This window comes from Melopsittacus undulatus, chromosome 4 (assembly GCF_012275295.1).
Source record: "Melopsittacus undulatus isolate bMelUnd1 chromosome 4, bMelUnd1.mat.Z, whole genome shotgun sequence".
Lineage (NCBI taxonomy): Eukaryota > Metazoa > Chordata > Aves > Psittaciformes > Psittaculidae > Melopsittacus > Melopsittacus undulatus.
The window spans coordinates 54,982,915-55,006,042 of NC_047530.1; the positions used below are offsets into that span (position 1 = coordinate 54,982,915).

General features: G+C 42.3%; 1 protein-coding gene across 2 annotated transcripts in view; it reads right to left on the reverse strand.

Annotated features, from left to right (window-relative positions):
* RRAS2 (RAS related 2) overlaps window positions 1-14,853 on the reverse strand; it is a 44,567-nt gene extending 29,714 nt beyond the window's left edge. Inside the window, exon 1 of one of the 2 annotated variants that reach the window (XM_034062429.1) lies at window positions 14,519-14,853. In XM_034062429.1, coding sequence (XP_033918320.1) covers window positions 14,519-14,623 — 105 coding nt within the window. In that variant the 5' untranslated portion in view covers window positions 14,624-14,853. Of the gene's footprint in view, window positions 1-5; window positions 28-14,518 lie in introns of those variants that run through there. The other variant, XM_034062432.1, reaches the window with a different exon arrangement.
* Between the last annotated feature and the right edge of the window lie 8,275 nt (window positions 14,854-23,128).

Genomic DNA, 23,128 nt, shown 5'->3' on the forward strand with positions numbered 1-23,128 from the left:
TTCACCTGCCTTACAGGATACACGCTGACTTCTCCATATAATATTCCTTTACAGACATCAATTCAAAAAAAGTATCACGATCTGGAAAACAAACGTGCATGAGATTAATATAGGTCATGAAAATCATTGGTAAACAGATTATCTAAACCATGTACAAGTATGATCAAAGTGAGGACAAAGGCTGATGAAAAATAACTCAATCATCTTAGTCATATTTCTCCATTTTAGACCAGTTGGCTCTACTACGGACCACTCTCTGATTTTACGAACACTAACTTGTAACACATTCTTTAGCAAAATAAGCTACCTTCTTCAGGACAGATTCTGTGAACAGACATTGCCACAAAAGCAACTCAGTCATTTGTTCACTACTAACATATTTTGCCTTTAAAAACAAAAAAAAAATTACTTATACCAATATTCTTAAGAGCAGGTAAGATGCTCAGAAAGAGGATACTGGTACGAATCCAGCAAAAAGCACAGAAAGCAAAAGATTTCTACATAGGCTATTAGCAATTTACAAGGAAGATCCTTTTTGCTTAATCAAAGTGAGAAGTTGTACTTCCACTATCAAATGCCATAATCATTTGCACTATGCTAGTTTACAATCTTCCAACTTGTAAGATTTTCCAGGAGGGAAGCCATTACTGAAATGTAACCTTGGTGCTCTCAGCTGCCTTTCGGACTTCTCCAAAGCAATCCATCCATTCCTCACCTCATTTCTGGAGACCATAATCCAAGAGGAGGCTGGTACTATAGTGCAGAAGGCACAGCACCAGAAGAATTAGCTATCCCATGCAAAGTGCAAGAAGAAAACAACCCAGTAGCTTTAACAGTACGATATAGAGCAATTATAAAAACCCCAAACAAAACCAACAGAAACAAAACAAATTCGAGTTATCCTCTCTGCAAGCAAGTATGCACTGATAGAAATGGAGCAACTGATAAATTACCTGAGCCCAATTAATAAACGTGTACAGAAGTGAAGAAGTCATACCAAACTACCCAAACTTATTGCATGCCATAGCCATGTAGTACTTTAACAGGTTAGGAGCACTTGAAAAAGTGGCAGTATCATACATCTAGTAGGGAAGACAGCTGAAGACATCTTGCCCTGAAGGAAAGAACGCACTCCATCACCCAAAAGCATTCATTTTCAGTAAAAAAAAAAAAAAATAAATATATATATATATATATATATATATATATATATATACAGCAACTTCTAAATTCAGATTGTAATGAGCAATATTCTGCCCTGGTCCGACAGGCACACACAATGAGGTATGACTTTAAATAAGTAGAGAACATCATTATCTGATTGTTTCCTTGAGCAAAGAACTTATGCATATGTTTTGTTTAAAGGTGTAAGGAGGTAGCAGTGCAGTGAAAGATATCTCTAAATGTGTGAGCAGTGTACAAAGACCTTCAATTTGTTTACTTCAGAAGAAGGTTTTGGAATGCACAAGGTTTGATCAGAGGGGTTTTTGTTGGTTTTTTTTGAGAAACCTACTGCTATTTCCGCTCCCATATTCTACCAAGTAGTGATCTTGTGGTAAAGGCATTCAGTGAAGAGAAAACAGAGCGTGGAATGCACAGGCAGACAGCCTTCTGCACCAAAACCACAGGAAAGCACATTAGTTTCTCTCATTTTTATAGATTAGAAACAGGTTCTTCAGCTTCCATCATACTTAGAATAATGGACTACTCAGTGCTATTCAGAATTCCAGTAATCACAGGTGACGTCTCTGGACAGGCAATACATCAGTAAGACAAGCAGAAACTCTACAGAACACCTTATCTTATTCATTAACTTGCACGTAGCCAAGTGCGAATGCTCCTCCGGACACAGCATTACCATCACGTAGCTCTGCCAGCTTTTAACATACAGATAGCTAATGTTATTTACAAGGACAGGGCAGATGTTGCCAAGAAAAGACAAGTAGTTTTTCTTTTGAGCTTTCTTCCAGCATTATAAAGTATTTTAAAGTTTTCTAGGCTCATTTCCTGTGCATGTGTTAAAAGCCATCTTTCGTAAAGACCAAAACTCAAAACTGGTAAAATGGGCCATATGCATTACAAACTTGCTGAACAAAATCAAGACTACTAATGTGTTGTTGGTTTGGGGGCTTTTTTTAGAAAGCAAGCAGAGTTACAACAAAATTCTTTCCAAATACATTTTGGCACTGATAGCCTACATGCTTCAGGTTTAGGAAATGATTCTCAGATCCTGAAGACAAGACATAAAACAAATCTAAACATATCTTCCTATGAATATGGTAGCCCACTGCCAGGAGAGCAGGCTGGTTTGCAACAACACACACTCGAAAGTATTAGCATGGAAGCTGGCAAAAACTCAGTGCTCCAATTCAGAGGTGTTCAGTCAGCAATCACAGAACTAGCACAAACATAGGGTTTTGCCCAGGGGAATCACAGTCCCTTTCGCTAACCACACTTCATGTAGTTTCTAGATTCAGGAGAGACAAGAAGGATCATAATCCATTCAGAGAAAAGTTACTTAAAGATGATTAAGACCTAGCTGAGTAGTGTTAAACTATCACAGTAGCATCTCGTAACAATGGGGCTACTCAATTGGCATGGAAGTCCCCATTTGCAGAACAGCTACCTAAAGTACATCATGCACTGCAGAAAACGTTTTCAGCTTTAACATAAGCTGTTCAGCTGTTAGAAAACTCAGTCTCAATTATCTAGTCTGAAGCAAGTGGCTGCAACTTAAATTATTCATCTTCTGCAATCATCCTGAATAAATTCTTCCAGATCACCACCTTCCCTCACGTAGGGAGGCAGCCAGCATGGTTTTCCAGGAGATCACATCAAGAGATGCAGGGCTTTTGTTTATCTTCTTCAGAATATTTGCAAATTGAAGGAATGCACACGGAATTCCAAGGTGTAATTTTAGCTCTTAAAATAGCAAAGATGCCAAACTCTTAAACCTTGAGCTTAACTCATTGGGATTTTAAAACCCCAGGTCACAATTCCACTGAGCAGACATCCAGTCAGCACAGATCACATCATCTTCAAATTCTGCTCAAAGTGAACAATTCTATAATCAGTTTCCTTTTTTGGGAGAAGATTTCTGTGTGTCAGTCGAAATATTCAAGTCCTCCCACAAAACAAGTCAAAGCAGCTATGGAGGAGGGGAAGCCACTATTAAAAATGTGTGGAATGTAACCTACTTGGAAGAAGGCAGATAATACTGGGACAAAGAAGTCAACTACTTCAGATCTGAGGCTCTTTGCCCATAGAGTCCCACCAACATAGATACTGGCCAATATCAAATTTGCAAATATTAGTGAATTTCATTAACCTTTGTAGAACATACATGACTATAAATTAGTTTCACAGACACGTACATAAAATTATCAAGCCCTTGGTTACCTGATACACGTTATATCCATTATAATAGGTGCAAAACTTTCTAAACAGCAAAAAGTGTCTTTACTTCAAAAGCTGAGCCTTGAAGTGTCTTTTTTAATTTCAAAGAAGTAGGGATCTATGCAGCAATATATTTGAGTGTGCCTTTCAGGCAAGATAGAAAGCAGAGACTCTGTAGGAGACAAAACATTTTCTATAGATATTAGATTTAGGCCACAAATACAGAAATTAAGAAATATTTCAGGTTTTAAACATCCTTGATAAAGTAAACCACTCAGTTTAACAAAGTCTCCTCACACAAAGTATTGCTCTTAGAACTAACAACCATGGGGATCAAAGAGCCAACCCACTGACAGGCAGTAAACTAACTTTCAGCCTTAGCAGCCTCAGAAACGCACAGGAACCTGCTGTAGATAGACTAGCCAGAAGACAACAATAGCTTGAAGCCTCAGAGCTGCCTTAACATTTCCAGATGAACCAGAAAGAAATCAAACCTCTTGCTCCATTAGCTGACCTGACACAGTCTGAAGTCAGAGAGGCTTCAGCTGAACACCCTCTGAACAGATAACAGGACTCAATCATCAATATCACACACAGGAGGCGTTTTGCAACTCTTCTTGTGTTCACTCTACACAATAAGAGCAACCACTCCAGTCTCATTCTCCACTTGAGCAGAGCTAGACCAGGTTAACTTCCCCCCTGCTGCAGAGGGTTTCATGCTGTTGTACACACATCTTCCTCAGTGGTTAACCTACTGCAGAAGCTGCTGCCTGTCCCATCCCTCCCCCAGTCACTCTGCACACAGGCACCAGTGTAACTGTGTTAGTCCCCATTACCTGAGTTTGTATGATCATCTTTATAGCATCATCCCCAACAGCTGATTCGATGCAACAGAGCAAGTTATGCTCTCCTAGAAGCAGAAGCATCTTAAATTATCCTTCCTGCTGAAGATATGTAACATTTAATGCTAAAATTGTGCTTGAAAAGTTACAGTGAGCAGCCCAATTCCCTTCTGATGATTACTTCATGATTCTGGAGTGCCTCCAGGTGATTAATCTTCCCATAATCCAGGCACGCTATCCAGTTTATACGCTTAATTATTGCAGCAATCAAACAAGATGAGAGTTTTAAGGTTCTATGTTTCAGCAGTCGCTAGTATCACTCATATAAAATAAAATTAACATTGCACTGAAAGCTAGAGAAGCAGTTAAACCATGAACAAGATTGTACAGTGGTTTAGTATGTCTTTTCCTTTAGTTTATGGGAAGATGCTTCTGGACTTCAAAGAGCTGGAAGCACAAGCATCCAAACCAAAGTTAAGCAGTCAACAGCCCTGCTGGTTGGTGACAACCTGTTAAGAGCCAGCACTAAACAAGGCAGGCTATTCAAAGCATCTCTCCACAGGACATCACAGGCATAACACTTCATTTCTAGAAACAAAACAAACAAACAAATAACCGCACCACAAAACAAACAAAACACCCCACACACACACACACTTTACCCATACAAAGCCAGAAATGAGATGCATCTCCACATTTTTAAACTTCTCATTTAACTAATCTCAGACAGCAAGGCTGATAGAGTTCTTTTACCTTGCTTACCTGTTAGGAAGTACTTTTCCAGACCCTCCGGTTTGAAGGCAAACCTGTGAGGCCAAAATACTTCCTAACACATAAGCAAGGTAAAAGAACTCTATCAGCCTTGCTGTCTGAGATTAGTTAAATGAGAAGTTTAAAAATGTGGAGATGCATCTCATTTCTGGCTTTGTATGGGTAAAGTGTGTGTCACAGGTTTACCTTCAAACTGGAATGTCTGGAAATTATTTATAATGGCATATAACCTGCCACCAAAGTTCTCAGCATTCACTGCACCACTACAGGAGTGCTGCTGAGCATGGGAGGATATTGCCCCCACCCATGATATTTTAAGACCCCAAGCAGGATCTGAAATTGATAATCCCTAGCAGGGTGAGTGTCCAGTTCACAGAGAGGACCAACATCTGTTAAAGTGTACGGTAACTCAGAATGAAACAGCATGTGTATTTGCATCTTGGAAATCTCAACCAGGACATGTGGTTGAGATTCACATAGCACTGTTTGAGGCCTGTGGGGAGGCAGTGGAATAAGGATGCAAGTGCAAGGATAGTATGTTTCCAGAGCACTTCAAAGTGCTAGGAAAAAAAACATCCAAGCAGCTACTGAAGTTGCAAGACAAAGTTAAAATACACTCATAATTGCATTCTTAGTAGCGCTGGGTCATGCGAAGACAGAATCCATTTAAATATACCACAGCTACCTACTTTTACCAAGTTTTGCTAATGAAAACTTCCACTTCTTACCTAATAGAGGAAAACATTATATGCATTTTTAACAGGATCTTGTTCTTAAGTGATGGAGTTGGTAGCACATACACAAGTATATTATCAACAACTCCTTTTTATACATGATTATAAAGGACCTTCATAAAAGGAAAGATAAACACAGAAATACTACCAGGAACACTCAATTTAGAAATGGCCTGCCTCACACAGTACATGTTACTGTAATCCCACTTACTTTCCTCACACAGAATAAGTCTAACGACAGAAGAAAGTTAGCAGATCACTTGCCTACCCACAGATGCCAGATTTTTCACACAGATTTATCACTGGCATCCTACCATTTCGTGGTCTACTTACCACATAAAAAGCAAAATATTCAGATTTGCTTGCAAGTTTATAGGTTTCTATCTGCTTAAATGAGGAATGCTGAAGATGCTCTGTGATACGAGCAGAGCAAGTTAGTTTTGGCAGAAAAACGCAAAACAGTAACTGCAGTGATTTTCAAATGTCTACTTTTCCTAGGAATGTAATTTGTGACTCAACATGTTATATCACTACAGTTACAAGAAACTCAGAATAGGACTGGGAAAATAATTTGCTTGGAAGTTGTGTGGAAGCTCAAGTTTATTTCTGGCTTAAAAGACTTTAGAAAAGTGACACACATGATAGCTATGAATATGTGTACCTAAGATTAATCTGCTGAGAAATAACACTCTGCATAGGTCTTCCACATCAAGATCTTTGTAGAGTACTTTGGTTATTAGTGTTACACTATTTTTTTAATTGAACTGTAGCAGTTTTCTGTGTCAGTGCTAACATCCAGTTAATTATTAATTAACTAGTCCTAGCAGCTAGTACTTCATGCTGTCTTTAAGAGTGTCCTTCTGCATACATTCCTACTGTCTGAACTCACTCCTGCCCATATTCACCAGAAACTACAGTTCGCTTTCTGGACACAGCGATGAAGCTGGTGCAGGTCTGGTTAAACGAGCACAACTGCCAGATGAAGTTGTTTGCTGAGCTGCACAGCAAACCAGACAGGGTAACTGATCCCGGGTAAAAACATTCCCTGGTTATTTTTAACTCTGATCCCTTGTGGAGTTTCAGTGAGCTAGATGGAGTAAATAGCTATAGTGGTGAATTGCTGGGGCAATGTGGGGACTTTCTGAGCATTTTTCCTTATGGTAGTACTAGCTTATCAAATTAAACCTTCAGTTACAGCAAAGCCCTGTTTTTTCAGGCTTCAAGTGTAAAAACATTTCCCTAGCCTTGTGCCTTCCCACTGGTGGTCCCTTCTCAAAAGCAAACAAAGGATCAACTTGCCCTCACTTCAGTTTCTCCAGCTGCACCAGCGCACTGATCTGACAGCTTCAGCATGGCCCTGGCTTTCCAGCCTGGTTTTGGGGAACTCCGCACAAGCCTCTTCCAGAGGCACCTTCTCCTTTTCAGTCCTTTGTGAGCTTTTGTGCGAGCACATTTGTACAAATTACAAAATTCACCACAGAACTTAAACCATCCAACAGGATCTCCATCTGTAAGTAGAGCTTACGGCACTTCCCCACCTTACTTGAGACATGCATGCAGTAATCTCCAGTAACTCTCACCCAGCTCAGGTTTGAGGCCCTGTGTATCCTTCAGGACAGTTAAAGCCCCCATTCTCCAGCCTTTCCCTTTCCAGTGGCAGTTAAGAATCCCTGACCTCACTTTAAAGATGGGCAGCCATTGTGTACAATGCTTGATTAGTCGCAAGATCAAGCACTTCAAACGCGAATACGTGACCTTCTTTAACTTAATCATGAACAGCCCATGCACTGCATTCCAGCCAGCCCTCTTGAAGAAACCTAGTGAGAGAAGCCATCTACAAAAGGAGAAAAAAAAAGTAATTTGAACCTCATTGAAGTTCCACCCAGAAGCAGTGCTGCATATCAGGCAGTTTACACATCAGGATGTGACTAGCTTAAGTATAGGCATGGTGTGTTGGAGGAGGAGAATAAGCAAGAAAAGGCAAAGCAAACAGATTAAGTAAACATCCTTTTTGTCTGCTATCTACTCCAAGTAATTAAGTTACAAAAAGTGGAAAAAATCTTTTCTTTTGTGTTACCTTCTTACACAAAGCGCCACACAGGCTACCCTGGACCCAAGCTGCAGCCACAATTAAGCTGCAAAAGAGAACATTAGAATGACAAAGAACAGAAGGGGAAAAAAAACAGAAGAAATAAAAAGCGAAAGGGGAAAAAATAGCAAAGGCTGTTCAAAATTACAGGACCTATCTCTCTGAGTAAAGCAAGCTACAGTTCAAGGCAAACTGGAAGGAAGGGCCTCACTCACTGCATTCACCCGGGATCCAACTCAACTCTACATCTGTAGTAAAAGTCTAGCACTACCTTTTGTCAGCATTTCAAAACAAAACTCCAGCAGCTTTGTAAGGCAAACCATTTTTCAAACACCGCCTACCAGTATTACTTGCAGTTAAGCTTTTCAATGGGGATCCAGTTCACTCCACCCCTTTCAGTATAAGTTTGTTTTGGTTGAACAAAGTTACATCCAGAATTCAGTTTTAACGCTGGTTTTACGTATTTCTTGAAATAGAACACATTCACAGCAAGTGGTGCATTTACCCGGATGTTACATTTTCCTTTAATGGTGTTTGTGGCCATAACTGAAGACAAGACTACCAAACCAGGGCAGGTAAGCCACCTGAATCGTCAGAACCAACGCAGAAGTCACCCACTTGCATCATACCAGCCTAGACCTGAAGAATGAACAGTTTAGGAAGGTCTGCAAAAAAAACAAACAACTATCTTCCTACCAGCTAATCAGAAGACTGTTACATTTCACTTCTTGAAGCTGTTATTTATCTAAGGGTACATCAAAGAAGCTTGGCCACAACGTTTTCAGTGCTGGTAACTCAGTAAATGCAGACAGGTTGCGTAAGGTATACAAACAGGAGCCACTCAGGTCCTTCAAAATTCTCTGAATATATGGGCTCTACCTACATGAGCCACTCTCCACCACCACTACTGAACTGGAATTTGGAGCTCCAGCCAAAACCAGAAGCCTCTCCCTCTAGCACGGGAAGGAGGAACAGGGTTACAGGCCAGCGGCTGCCTATTCATCCCTAAGAGTGCAAAGGGCATACCGGCCAGGAATTCGGGAAGCTGTGCCAGTACTTCTTGTGCAAGTGGCAGTAGAAGACAACCTGATAACCAAAAGGTACGTCAATATTTACCCACTGTATAAGCAACTGCTGCTAGGGGTTAACACATGGAAAGGTACTTCTTGACTGCAGTGTGGTTTAAGTTATCCCAAAGGAATTTCACTTTGGGAAAGGACTATAAATTCCTCAAAACCAGAATGATGAGTATCTCAAACTTAAGCACTACTCCAAATTTATGCCAGCTTTTGAACCCGGCTCAGTTCATTCAGCTACATGCACATTAAGACACGGTGTCCCTGCAGGCTAAGTTATGACGCATTACAACATGGCTAGCTATACAGAACAGTAACATGCAAAATGATGCTTCCTTCTTGCCTGCAATTTAAGCTTGAAGTCACCTACTACATTTCCCAGGCTGTAGATGTACAAGTAACTGGAGGGAGACAAATCATTTGTTTGGTAGCAGTGCTCTAGGAAGCAAGGAGCCAAGCAGCTTGAGTTTCACAAGAAGTGCAACGAGCAGCCCTTATTATTCCAGGTGAGTGCATCACAAGTGCTTTGTTTTTATTAGGATTTTTCTTTCCCACCTTTAACCTCAACAGATGCCAACAGTCAGTTGCTCACTCTCCTAAACTGTATTTTGCTACCTTGAATTACATTGTACTACTTACCATAAGTAGGCCCCACGCTTTATCAAAATGTAAGCATACCAGCCCCAGCATAGCCCTGCATGAATCCGCGGCCTGGAATTCATGGCATTTAATTCCTTTGATTTTCTTATGGGCTTACTTGAAGAACACTTTTTCTGATGGTCAGCAATGGTTAGTCAGAATACCTAGCTAGAAACTGCCGAGGGATTTGCACATGCCCTAAGCCTAGCATACAAAAGTGGTACACTAAGACATCGGGGTCTGTCAAGCATTCAGCATGCCAGCTCCAACACCAGCTGCGTTTTCAGTTGTTGCTTTTCAATCTGCTTTACTCCTCTATTTTGGAGCTTTACCACCAAATTCAGAGCAAGCTATTTTCTTGTCTAACAGCTATATCAGAGATAAATTATACTTTGAGATAACCCACCTTTAGCTTTATTGCTAGTCAATGAGAACTAACAGTCTTGTGAAAGTAGCAGCTTGGAAAGCAAACGGGAAAAAAAAGTCTGAACAGCTGCTCACCACCCCTCTGCAAGTCATATATGCTTGCTTTCAGACAAGTGTCTGATATTAACATTAAAGAGTCAAGTAATCTACATCCAACTGATTTTATTCCCTAGACAGTAGAACAGTAACCTTAACTCAAATTACAACTTGTTACTGGCAGTTCAAGAGCAGTAGGAAAATACTTTATTTTACAGATTCAACAGTAAGTATTAAGCTTGTAAATCACAAAATCAGTAAACAAACAAAAACAAATACTGAACCCCTACATACATTCTTAACCAACACAGTCTTGTAAGTCACCAAAGTCTACTCAGTATGCAAAAATACACACCACTGTCACAAACCAAAAGCCATAGTTTTACGAAGAGGAAAACCAGTACAACAAATAATATTGACAATTCTGATCAAAATCATTCACTATTTTGTGAAGCAGATTTGAAAGAATAAAACATCAGTGGCTTTCTTGCTGTACACTGCTAAAACTAGCTACACACTGTTCAGTTTAATGGAAAAAAATAAGTATGAAGTAAATGGCAACTGCAGGATAGAAAAATGAAGAGGGTGATGAGGTATTGGCTAGGCTGTACTCCCTTTGAGCAAGGAAACCTGAATATTACAAAAGGCCAAGTTAGAAGGGAATGTGGGGTATTTTGTGACAGACCTCTGCATGACAGCTGGAGAAAAGCTATTGTGGCAACAGCTGTGTGCTCTGCACAGCTCAGACTCCCAAATACCTCAGCCTGCTAAGAGGCCAGTTAGCTGGCTGCAATGCATTTTTAAAGTCTTCTGCCTCTTGGGATTTGAGCATGATGGATTACTGGTGTATGTTTTAAATAACAGAAGGAATGTTTAGTTCTATCACTTACAGTTTTACAGAATACCATGGCATAACGTTGAACTATCATCCACTGCTGCTTTCCTGAAGTTTATAGCTGCGACAGATCCCATCAACTCTCCTCTACAATTAAAGCATCTTCACTTCCTGTCTTAACAGTGCACTGACTCGGCAGCACTAAGTTCATATATCACATCCTGATTTAAAGGAAATGATTTGGTATTTCCAGGATGAAATCCTGGCCCACCAACAGCAATATCAAGCTCTGTTTATCTCCCCAGAGGAAGAATTTTGAGGAACACAGCAGCCATCTAACCACTAAAAGCTTTGACCTGTTAATCTGTGCTCTAAAGTTTCTCTGAATTGTTAGATGAAGTTCTGAAAAGTGAACCCAAGATCACATTCACTAACATTTGACCAGTTATATCTCTCAGACTAGTCCTACTGCACTGTGCTAATGAGCACGATACTGAACCCAGTACGTAAAAGAGCTTTCATTGTATGACATGGGTTTGCTCACACAGCCTCCTTACAAAAACATTGTTGTTTCAGCTCAGATGGAGGCACAACAATCTTCCCGATACCTTCTCGCACAGAACAGCATGCACAGAAGTGCACTATGTGCTGAGCACTACCATAAGGAGTTCAACCACAGCCAATAACAACTCTTGTAAGATTGAAAACTTTTTGTTTCCCACCAACACCTAAACAAGGCTGTCGAGGATTCGCTGTGCACAAAGCCCAGAAAACTGGCAATAGAAAGAAAATGAACTGGTTCTTCTTTACATCCTCAGCGTCTTATGTTTTCATTTATTTAATGTGGAATGAAGGGTTTTCCCGTTTTCAAATACAAATCCCATCTCATCTTTCAAAGATACAATGTAAATCATAGCACATGCTTCCCCCCATGTTATCCTACCACAATAGTCTCATTTATTGGAAAATAATCAGTAGCACTGAAGGAAAAACAAAAGTAACTGTACTTTAGTACTGATTTACTGAAAATTAAATAGAGGATTACAGGAAAGCAAGACCAAGCATGGAAGTATTTGCTAGCATCAGTAAGAAGAAACTTGCCTTTTTAAGCTTCAAAACTGAGTTGGTGACACACAAGCAACGAAGAAGCAAAAGATAATCTGAATGCTTCACTGACACCAAGATTTGTCATATGGCACGAGCTAACAAGATCCATGTTTTAGTGAAGGCAACTACAAGTTTGTCACTTAATCCTGAGCAATTCCAAAAATGAAGCATGTGACTTGCTTGCAATCAATTTTAAAACATTTTGGAGCAGTTTCTATGCAGCCTTAAGAGGCAAACAGCATACTGTGCAATGTACTTGCCATACAGAAACTACACAAGTGGCCACATGGCATTGCAAACCACTTGATAACATCACAGCTTTTAGAGCTCAGGAAAATACTGAGTTATAAAAATAATACACCAACCCTCATCTCTTATTGTCCGTAACCACCCAGCAAGCATGGAAATGATGCAAACTCTTCAAAGTACCTGAGGTTCTACCCAGAAAATCTTTATTTACCAGGTATTTCTCATATTTTTCAGAAGGTCGACTTTTCTGCTAAACACCTCTTTGTGGTGGCAAGATTTCATCTCAAGATAAAGCAGCTGAGAGGGCAGAAAGATGTAGATAACTTAATACAACCTGACAGCAAGTTGTTATGAAAAATTTACACTCAACATGTCAGCTTAACACCGTAGTGCTGCTCCCCCAACACTCTTTCAAAGTAAACTATTTTTTTCTACTATTAATTTGAAGAGATCCTTATATGTGACAGAGCAGATGCAGGTTCCCCTTTTGCAGGTATTTGCTGAAAGACAAGCGTCAGTCACAGCACTTGAGCCAAAATTCTTATTTCCATAGGGGTGTATCTCAAGCTTTTAGTTTAAAGAATCAATTTCCACCAGCACTCAAATAGTTAACTTACCCAGTGCTCGACATAACCCTACTGCTATTAAAATAAATGGACATACAAAGGCATCAAGTGTGCACTTCACTTTGTTTCTCCCTATGTCTTTAACAGAAATTCCAGCCTTTTCTTTTTTTCTTTTTGTGAAGTTAAAATTATCCAAAAGGCTCTAACACCACCAGGGACTCCAGAAATCCATTCAGCAACATCTTCCAAGACAGCAGCATCTCAGAACTGAAGCCGTGCACAGCTGCACACACTGTTGTCACAGCCAGTTTAGATGTCCACAGAAAGACTCAGGCAATACCTTCTAAAGCAGCAGTACCATGTTTGGGTGAATGGCACTCTAAACCAGCTTTGGTCAACCTCAGTAATTATCTCCATGTACAAGTAGAGAGGAATTCCATCAACACAGTGAAGGGACTGCAGTTACTGCAGCCCCATCACCTTCAAACAGACCAGGAAGTCAGCATCTTGCCAGTATCTGACCAGCTATCTATGCCTCCAACACACAAGGTACCTGCACAACATGCACTGCTGTTCCATCTCAAAGGCAGCATTCGAACTAATTTGCAAATAACTGATTCCCCTAAAGCATCAGCTATTTTAATGTCCTGTACAATACTGGATCTTCTAAATATTTAATTATCCAGTACTTATCCAGATTTTGAAAGTGCTATTTGCTATGTGGTTATTTACATCTATGAAGCAGAGGTTACATTCTCACCAGAATAAAAATCACATGGATGCATGCATTAGTGAAGAAAATTTTAAATAAATAAATAGTCTACTTGCTATTAGATCACCTGTGCTAAGGAAACATTACTTGAGAATATCATTGCCCCAAACATTAAAACCCAAGCTTGCCTTGCTGTCATACAGCCGATCTTAGGAATAGGTACTATGGACTTTTCTCAGTAGAATTAAAGAAACGAACAAGTCATTCTCTCCTGATCTGCTGATCTGTCATCAGCAACACCAGCAAGCAAAACACAAGTAGTTGTCTCCTCCTTCCACCCTAAACACACAGAGGTAGGTGAGTGACAGCAGTAGAAACGCTAAAAGCAACAGGGCAGAAGATGAAAATTAAGTGATATGGCCAAAATAAAGGCGGAAAAGGGCTCTTCCTCACGAGGCTGATACACCCCCTTTACTTCACCTACTCTGACATGTTTTTCACTGAAAACGACCAGAAAAGTTACAATTGTCTGGAAGTTAAACCCTCAGCAGCAGGAGCTCAGGGGACTCTGGGCGACACCGCTTCAGACCTGGCACCGCCTGCTCGCCCCACAGACCCCGCTCCTCTCCCGGGGGGCTACAAGAGCTCCCTCACCCCTCGCACGGCCGGCACAGGAGGGGCAGACTCTGCCCGGGCACCTACTTCGGAGCCGGCCGCCAAGCGTCACCGCTGCTGCCGCCTCCACAGGGAGGCCGCCGGTCCCCACGCCCCGACCACCCCACCCCGGAGGGCGGCGAAGGCTCCGGGGGGGCTCAGAGCGCCCCAAGCCGCCGCACCCCACCCGCGGCCCCGGGCCCCTCAAGGTCACGCCGCCGCCTCCCTTCCCACCCCTGACTTTCCGCTTCCCCACCGCCGGCAGCCGCCACGGCCCCGGCCCCCCCCCCCCCCCCGCTGGGCGCCAGACAGCGCCCAGGCCCCGGCGCCGAGCCGAGCCGGGCGGAGCGCAGCACTTCCCCCCGCAAGGCTCCGTGGCCCCTCACCTGGATGAACTGGATGGTGAGCGCCGACTTGCCCACGCCGCCGCCGCCCACCACCACCAGCCGGTACTTCTCCTGCCCCGGGCCGTCCCTGCAGCCCGCGGCCATGGGGGAGCCGAGCGGGGCCGATCGCGGCAGCGCCGCCGGGGCCGGCGAGCTCTTCCTCCCGGTGCCCGCTCCTCTCTCCTCCTCCTCCTCCTCGTCCGGCCGGTGCGGAGCAGGAGCAGCCGCAGCCCCGCCGTGCGGAGCGGCAGCGCCGAGCGCAGCGAGCACCGCCCGCCCCACAGCCCCAGCAACGCGCTACAAATGGCCGCCGTGAGGCGGGGCCTGCCGCTCGCCGGCCCTCCCCTCAGGGCAGCGCGGCCCGGCCCGGAGCGCTTGAGGCGGCTGCTCGGCTCTGCGGCTGGGCCGGGCCGGCTGCGGCTGCCCCGCTCCTTCTCACACGCTCCGAACGGAGCGAGACGGAATCACCGGTGTCCTTCCTGCTACCCCCTTCCAGCCGCCGGGTGTGGCCATTAGCGTTCCCCTCTGTGTACCCACGAGTGGGGAAGGAGGTCGTGCTGCCCCGAGGTACAGCTTGGTTTAAAGCCAAAGCGTTGTTAATAGGGCCAGGAGGAGAAAGGGGATGAAAAAGTCACGGAGACTTGAACCCTTCCCCACGCTTCAGTAGGAATTCTTGTGACCATGCACTGGAAGGGGTTTCCCCACGCTTTTAGGCTGTTCTGATGGAGACCAACGTGTCACCCACTGCCGGGCATCACAGCCCCGACTCATCCCTTCCTGGACAGAGCACACTGGTTGCAGTCAGAGGTAAATGCACTTTAGTCCTTTAGATCTCCGCGACCTCGGCTGGGGCAGGCTACTGATGCTAGGGATGACTGGCCCATTTCAGTAACAATTTGCTGCCCAGTATGTTTCTGGACATCCAAAAGACCAGGCAGGTGGCCACTGTACATACTACAGTGAAGCACAACTTTTGCTAGTACACCTATTTTCAGGTAATTCCTTCTTCCCCTCCTCTCCCTCTCCTGTTTTGAAGAGATATATGGCAATAAAATATGATACATATGATTTTACATACACATATATACATAACATACAGCCTTTTACCAGCACAGAGTGACAGTTAGTTGTTACCATGTACCTGAATGGCATAGTCACACCAACAAGTCTGTAACACAGACACACTCCTCCTACCTAGAAAACAACAAAACCAAAAGTAGAGTCCATGTATGAAAGCTCTGCTGGAAGGACTTGCCCTCTACAATGCTGCAGCTGTTATGGGGGCAGGAACAGCAATCCAAGCAATCTCCTGCTTATTTGCCCAAGAAACCCAGACCTTCTGCATTTGACACACGTTTCAAATCTGCACCAAGTGAGGGTCCCACAGAGAGCAGCCTGCTTTCCACTACAGCACTGACTGCCCCACTCAGTGACCAATGGAGACCCCCGAGAAATAACATACTGTGGAGCTATTTACTAGCTAACATGATACCGCATATACACAGGGGGATGATGTAGCTGTAATCTTAATTCCACCATGCCCTAGTTTGTCATGCTGAACTTTGCAATGCCTTCACTGGATTTCTCTGCTTAAAAAAGCAGAACTGTAAAACCAACACCAACACAATGAATAACATCTTTCAACACCCCTTCTGTCTCAGTGGAGGGGAGGACTGTTTTGACACACAGGAAACAAACCAATACCTTGTGACTTGATGGGGTAACTGTATGACAGGGAGATACTTTGCACCAGGCTTCACAACTGTATTTTATAAGTGGAATGCCAGGACTCGGGCCCTGTTGGTTTAGTATTGTCCCGTAGTGGTAATCCACTTTTTCACATATTTCCTTACTGCCCTGGCTGATCAGAAATAAGGAACAACTCACAAAGTATGCATAACCTAACATTTTCCAGTTTGGAAAAGAGATAAGTGTGTGGGAGATATAACAGGTCTGTAAATTCCTAAGCAGCAGAGAAGTTGAACAGCGAAAGTCTCAAAATAGGAGAACTAGAGGACATCCAGTGACAGTATGAAGAAATCACTTTAAGAAGCGGTATATGAAGTATCTTCTTCAAACAGAAGTTACTGCCATAGGGGGCTTTGGAAAACAAAACTGCATCTGAGTGACCAAAGTTTAGCCAAAGTCACAGAGCATAGAGCAGTCACCAAGCACAGTGGTCAGGGACACAGTTTTGATGTGAGAAGTTCCTAAAAGGTTGGCAGCCTGAAGGTTTGCTGTGAGGAGCAAGTTACTTTCCGCACATCCTGCACCATAGGTAGTGCCCCTGCCTACGGACCGCTTACTCACTGGCCACTGTCAGATCAGGAACCTGTGTGACTATTAAGCCAACAGAACAGGCCTTCTCCCAGTTGTTAACTACATTTTTATCTTAAATGAAAACAAAAATACAGACCATGATGAAGTGAAATTGCTCCTAGTTTAGCAAGTATTGGGTGGTTTTTAAAAAAATACAGTTACGATCTCCTAGTTGGCTATTAGTACAGTAAGCAGCCAACCCCACTGCCAGGAATGGTGCTGACACAAAGAGCAGATCTTAAGTGAGTTTTAAGGACACACTAATCTCTATGCAAATGACTGCAACATCTGTTTTCTTCATTTAAAGACACACATAAAAACAAGCATTTCTATTTTCCCTTCTCTTTTTTAGGGTTCTGTTTCATTGTGCATCCTTTCAAATAGCTATTGTTGCTGATGTGGCTATCCAATCTTGTGAATTCTACAAGAAAATCTTGGGTTTTAAACAACACTGAGATATGTTAAAGGATTAAAACAATGTGATCATCCATTATGTTAAAAAAGATTCTGCTGCAAAAAACTATTACCAATAAATTCTTTACATTTGTTATTTTTGATAATGAAATCCAGTTTTATAAACATTATCGCAAAGCACAAGATAGTGATCACAGAAAAGCAAGACATGGACAGCAATTAAAGAGCACCTTTTTTTCTGGTTGGTTCATTGGTTGTGTTTTTTGTGGGTTCTTTTGTTGTTTTTGTTTGTTTGGGGTTGTTTGTTTTGTTTTGTTTTGTAGTTTTATAACTGTAGTCAAAATCCCAGTAAGAACTGTTTTCTCTTTGCTGTATAAACGTAAGTAGAGGGAGAAAGTCTCAAGTACCAGAGATTTTATCGTATAGATGCTTGGGTGTTCCAACCGAAGCCTAACAGTAATTTTATACATGGAAACAGTTGTCTTGTGCTCCTCTTGCTGTCAATATACTGAAGCTGGACCCTCCAGAGGAGTGCCCAAGGGCAGCCAGGGCAGAACCAGCCCTAGAAGTGCCAGTCTCTGCATCCTAAGCTCTGGCAGAGACCCCAGCACCTTTTCTTCCTGCAGGAGCAGCCCTTGCTATGAGCCCTGGTTTCAGGAGACAAGGGGCATACATGTGGATAAAGACATAGGGATGAGGGTACAACACAGTGGAGGTTTCATTTCTCAATTCAAGATCAGCTAACCTGGGAAAGGCTGAGTGGTGGGGGACCTAGCAGGTGAAGACAAGAAACCTGTGACTGACAGGAGGTAGCAGGGGATGATGATTCAAAAGGGCAGTTGTATGATCTATGCAGTCAAGAAAATAAATCTTGCAGCACCAGTTTGCATATCCCCAGGGAGGCAGAAAATGCAGCGTTTCATAACAAAGAGGAAGAACTTGAAATACCAAGACTTGAGACGATGAAGACATGACAAAGTTTTGATGAAGCGGCTAGGAAAGAAAGTACAGCTTTTAGAACCGTTACATAGAAAGAAGCTGTGTCATTTCAGGTCTAGCCTGAATATGCATATTTAAAAAGAGACAAAATCAAGAATGACATCCAGATGGCAAGCTTAAAAGAAAGAGCACCACAGCGCTTTATATAATGACAGGGAAAAAAGATTTCAGGAAGTGCTTGGGGGAAAGATCCAGAACTCTTATTTTACATTGGCAGCCTGGCAAAGATGTGGGTTTGGAAGGTTAGAGGATGTGTATGCAGTAAGTGACATATTGAAAGCTAAAAAGCACTGTGTGAGAACGTAATAGCTTAATTAAAAGAAAACTTGTTCACAGCCTTATCACAGAAAAAAGTTAGAAAAATCTTTGGACATGAGTCAGCACAGTAGGTAACTGAGTTATTCCACTAATTTAGGATTATATGTGTTGCACTTATTTATTTACCTTGCTAAAACAGGCCTTAAACATCACCCCTCTGCTGTGTGGATATTGCGATCTAAGGAGGACCATGTGCTGCAGTTCCCACCAAGGACTCTGCCACTGACCATAAGAAGATGGGAGGAAAACAGCTTTCTCAAAGCCATTAAACAAGAAGCTTGAGAGAAATGTTTAAAAAAATGAGATTTTCTGTGGGTAGGAATGTGAGACCACATTCAGAATAAAATGGGCAATAATTGGTCCTATGTATAAAAAAATGTGAGCTATTATTACACTTATAATGAACACCCAGAAACTAGAAAATATGAGCCATTTCTCCTCAGACACACTTGTCAGTTTCTATCTGAGTAAGAAGTAAAACTATTTCCAGCCAAATGGCTACAAGTTTTTATAAATGTTCATCTGTTTTTGTATCTACCTATTCCAGTAAAATAGCCTACAGTAAACACTTCAACATGCATCATTTTCTCTGGGGCTCAAAATTGATCTATAAAAGAAAAATACTATGTGCCCCCTTTTTTGTGCTGTAGTTTGTATGTTGAGCTTGTCAATTTTTATTAATTATTATCATAGTACAAGGGGTAATGGGTTCAAACTTAAACAGGGGAAGTTCAGGTTAGATATAAAGAAGTTCTTTACTGTGAGGGTGGCCATAGTGCACCATAAAGTGTGATGCCTTCAATCCCTTACACTACACATCTCTTTGTCTACTCTGGTCACCAGTGTTCCATCTTCCTCGCAGTATAGGACCACAACAGAGCATTCCCAGAGGCTGGTGAGCCCCACACGTGCCCTCAGTCACTGTTCATGCCCCTTGAAGAGAGATACCTGAGACCAGAGGTCTTCACAGCATCTTCCATGACCTATCTCTGGGCCAGAGGGATAGGACAAGGCCAGATGCTGCTGACTCGGGGACCTCCAGCATCCCAGAGGAGCTTGTGTTATGGTGCTTTTTTGTGTGGTGGATAACTACACTCACAGTTTCTCAGTGCAGGGGGCACATGAAGCACTACCTCTCAGGAGCAGGCAGTTACTGAGCAAGCCCTGCAACTCCTGACTTGCTGCCATGCGCCTCTCAGTAGCGAGTTTAGGGCTGAGACCTAACACCTGCAACTCTCTGTCCCTGTGCTTGTCTCTGTGTGCATGCCCAATGGCAGCACATGGCACCTCCAGGAATGCAGCCTGGGGGAATTGACTGGAAGAGCCCCCTCCAGCCTGATGAGGATCAGCAGCCAAATTCACTGAGCCCACCACCTCCACAATGTGGGGGACCACAGACAGGCATGAACCAGCAGTGCTGCGAAAGATAATCCCACAAACCACAGCTGGATTTCCTTGGCCAGAAAATGAGCTACCTTAATCAATGCACAAAACCACTTCATGGACCACAGTATGATCAGAGCCTCTGACCTGCACAAGACACAGAAACTGAGGTTTTGATTCTTCACTACCAAAAGGTTAAACATTATTGTTTCCTTTCCTCTTGTACAGGATATAAGAAACTTCTAATTTTCCCCTAACACTCACAAGACTATTTGCTTTCTCACATTGATGATGTTTCCACAGAGCAATGAGAGAAAGGCAACATAACAGACAGTTCTTGTGTAGGAAATACGTGGATATCCAAAACAGCCTCTGAATCTCAAGGTTGGGAACAGCCAGATTTTCACCCACCTCTCAATCACGCATGATCCTGCTTCCTCAAAATGGAAAGAGGCAGTTAGCTTTTGCCACCTGCACCAATAAACTTTTTCCTTGCAAAAAACCTGAGGGTTTGTGGGCACATCATAGTTGGCTTCTATTGCTTTCCTGGTGTTGGGAAGACAGTGCAGCCAAGAGAGCTGCAACGTCAAAGCCTATTTCGACTACTCTTATAAAGTTCCCACACCAGTACTGCTCTTCTACGTTCACTTAATTGTGATAGCTAGGATAGAATAGAAAGAAAGGGCAAGAAATTACTTAGGTAGGTTGGACTAAATCAGCTGTGCCTGACAATATTTCTTATAATGTACACAGTGAGCAATCTTAGAGGCATTGGTGGTTGCCCTCAGCATTTTACAGAAGGCGTATGAGAAGTCCAGAAGACTGAAGAAGATAAATAAATTAAAAGAGAGAAGAAGAAGAGTAGAGAATAATGGATCTATCACTCTAATTTCAGTTCCTGTAAAAGGTACTAAATAATTAAACTGTTTGTAAAGATCTGGAAGAAAACAAGGAGGTAACTGACCACCTATATGTTCATCTCCAAGAACAAGTTGTGCCAAATCAAGATATTTTTCTCCTATGATCTGTTAACAGTCACTTGAGTAGGAGGAAGCAGTATGCATTCTATACCTTGATTTTAGTACAGAATGTCATACGGTCTTTCACGATGTGCCTACAAACAGGCTAGTTCCCTGTGTCATGTTAGATGGCAGCACTGAAACTGGAGCAGGGCAGGTGGCAACACTGGACTCTGATTTTTAGAGGTTCATTGATGAAACCAAGCATAGTACCACAAAACTATCTATGCAGAAGATCTGATCTGATGAAACAAAAAAGCACATGTCCTACATTTTCAGAGGCTGGATGCTGGGGGACAAAACATGACTTCCAAATGACCACAAAAATTAAAGTACTAAAAAGAGAGAATGTAATTCAGAAACAACAAATGCACTATTCCATCTGTAGGCAAAAAAAATTGTTCATTGTTTGATTGTAGTTAGGTACATTAAAGAAAAAAAGAAAAAGAAAAAACCAAACAAGCCGTTCCTTTCCCTTCCCTGGTGCTTTCCTTGGCTTTTTGGTTATACAGCACCTAAGCTTGAACTCCCTCTCCTTACTTATATGCTTTCAGAAATATCCTTCCTTGCATTTTATTTCATTTACTAACTTCCAGCATAATTCCCATGATAAAGGCTCGTTCCATCACTTTAGTATAGCTCCTTAGTATGATGACCTACATTTTATTTTCTGCATGTTTCCTTCTTACACCGAGATCAAACAAGAGCTAATGATTGAGGCACTCTGGTCTTACTAAAACTCCTGCCCTCCTTTTGTACTCAAGTAGTGCTTGTGCTTCATAGCATTTCTTTAGCAAGCTGCCAACTCTATTTAATTCCCTATAAACATGCTTTTTGTAAGGCCACTCACTTGGAGACTCATTTCTCTTTACTTTTACCCTTCATGATCCATTCCCATGGATTAATTTTCATATGCCATTTTTCTAGAATTCATTCTCCCAGTATTTCTGTACCGCAGCCAGATGCAGAGTGATGTCTGGTTAATTCTGAGAACTCTAAATCCACGCAGGAGCAAAATGCACTAGGAATCATTTACTGAGATGCATGACCTTGAAATAGCATAGTTCCATAGCACAGATGGAATTTACCAGATGTCTGAGGCTATGAAATGACGAGATTTAAAAGATTCAGTACTTCAGAGTGGTTTAATCAACTGAGATTGCAGTATAGGATAGAGATACTGGAAGTCTATTTCAACAAGCACATTTATACATAGAACCATGTTTTTTTGTGCTTAGACTAGTTTACCCACCCTTCCTCTACAGTGTGCACTTACCTGTGCAATACAGGTACACCCTGAGGATAGTGAAAGCTTTACTCTTCATTGATGTGAAAGGTCAGGCATTCTTCCTTGAACCATCAGAGCTGTCTGGTGGTATGAAAAATTCTCTCTGTTGGCTGTCCAGTGTTTGGTTCTTCATGCCACATTCTGATCTTCTGCTGGTGACTAAAATGGCTGAAAATCCATCTAATGTGAGATCAGCATCCAGCTGGAAGAGCAATCCTTCAAAAACACTCACATCACCTCTTAAATTTCCACTGCTAAAAATAGGGCAGTAAGCATTCTTCACCAAGGTGGTGTCTTAAAACAATACTGTTGCTAGCAAAGTTTGTACAGCAAGGTCCTGCCTCTATAGTTTTACACATACATAAACGTTCTTCTTTCTCTGGCTAAAAGCCGCTTGGGGACATTATTTTCTTTTAAGGAGATATTTTTCCTGTCCCCACTCTCTTTTTGATGCACCTTATCACCAAAGTGCCACATTTCTTCATTCTTCCAAGATGCTTCAACAGCTGAAGCTTCCCTTTGTTGACTCTTAGGTATTGACCGCGGTTGCCTATTAAACGTAACAGGGCATCTCTGCTGCTAGTAAATAACAGACAGGCTAGTCTGTTTTCAAATGTCACATCTTGCTGAAATCACTGCTGTAGAAGCAGTAGAACTCTCTTTCCTCAGCCTGCAACAATTTGCCTCAGCACTGTCATTTCATCACTTCAGGATTAGCTGTGGGTGAACGGGAGAAGGTTCGGCAGTTCATTTGCTTTGGACATGAGAATTAAGATACCAGTGTAAAAATCCTGTAAGATGTGGGGTTTTTCTCCTGCCTACCATTCTTCCCATTTTTAATTCTGAGGGCAACTCCTTGTCTGCAAACTC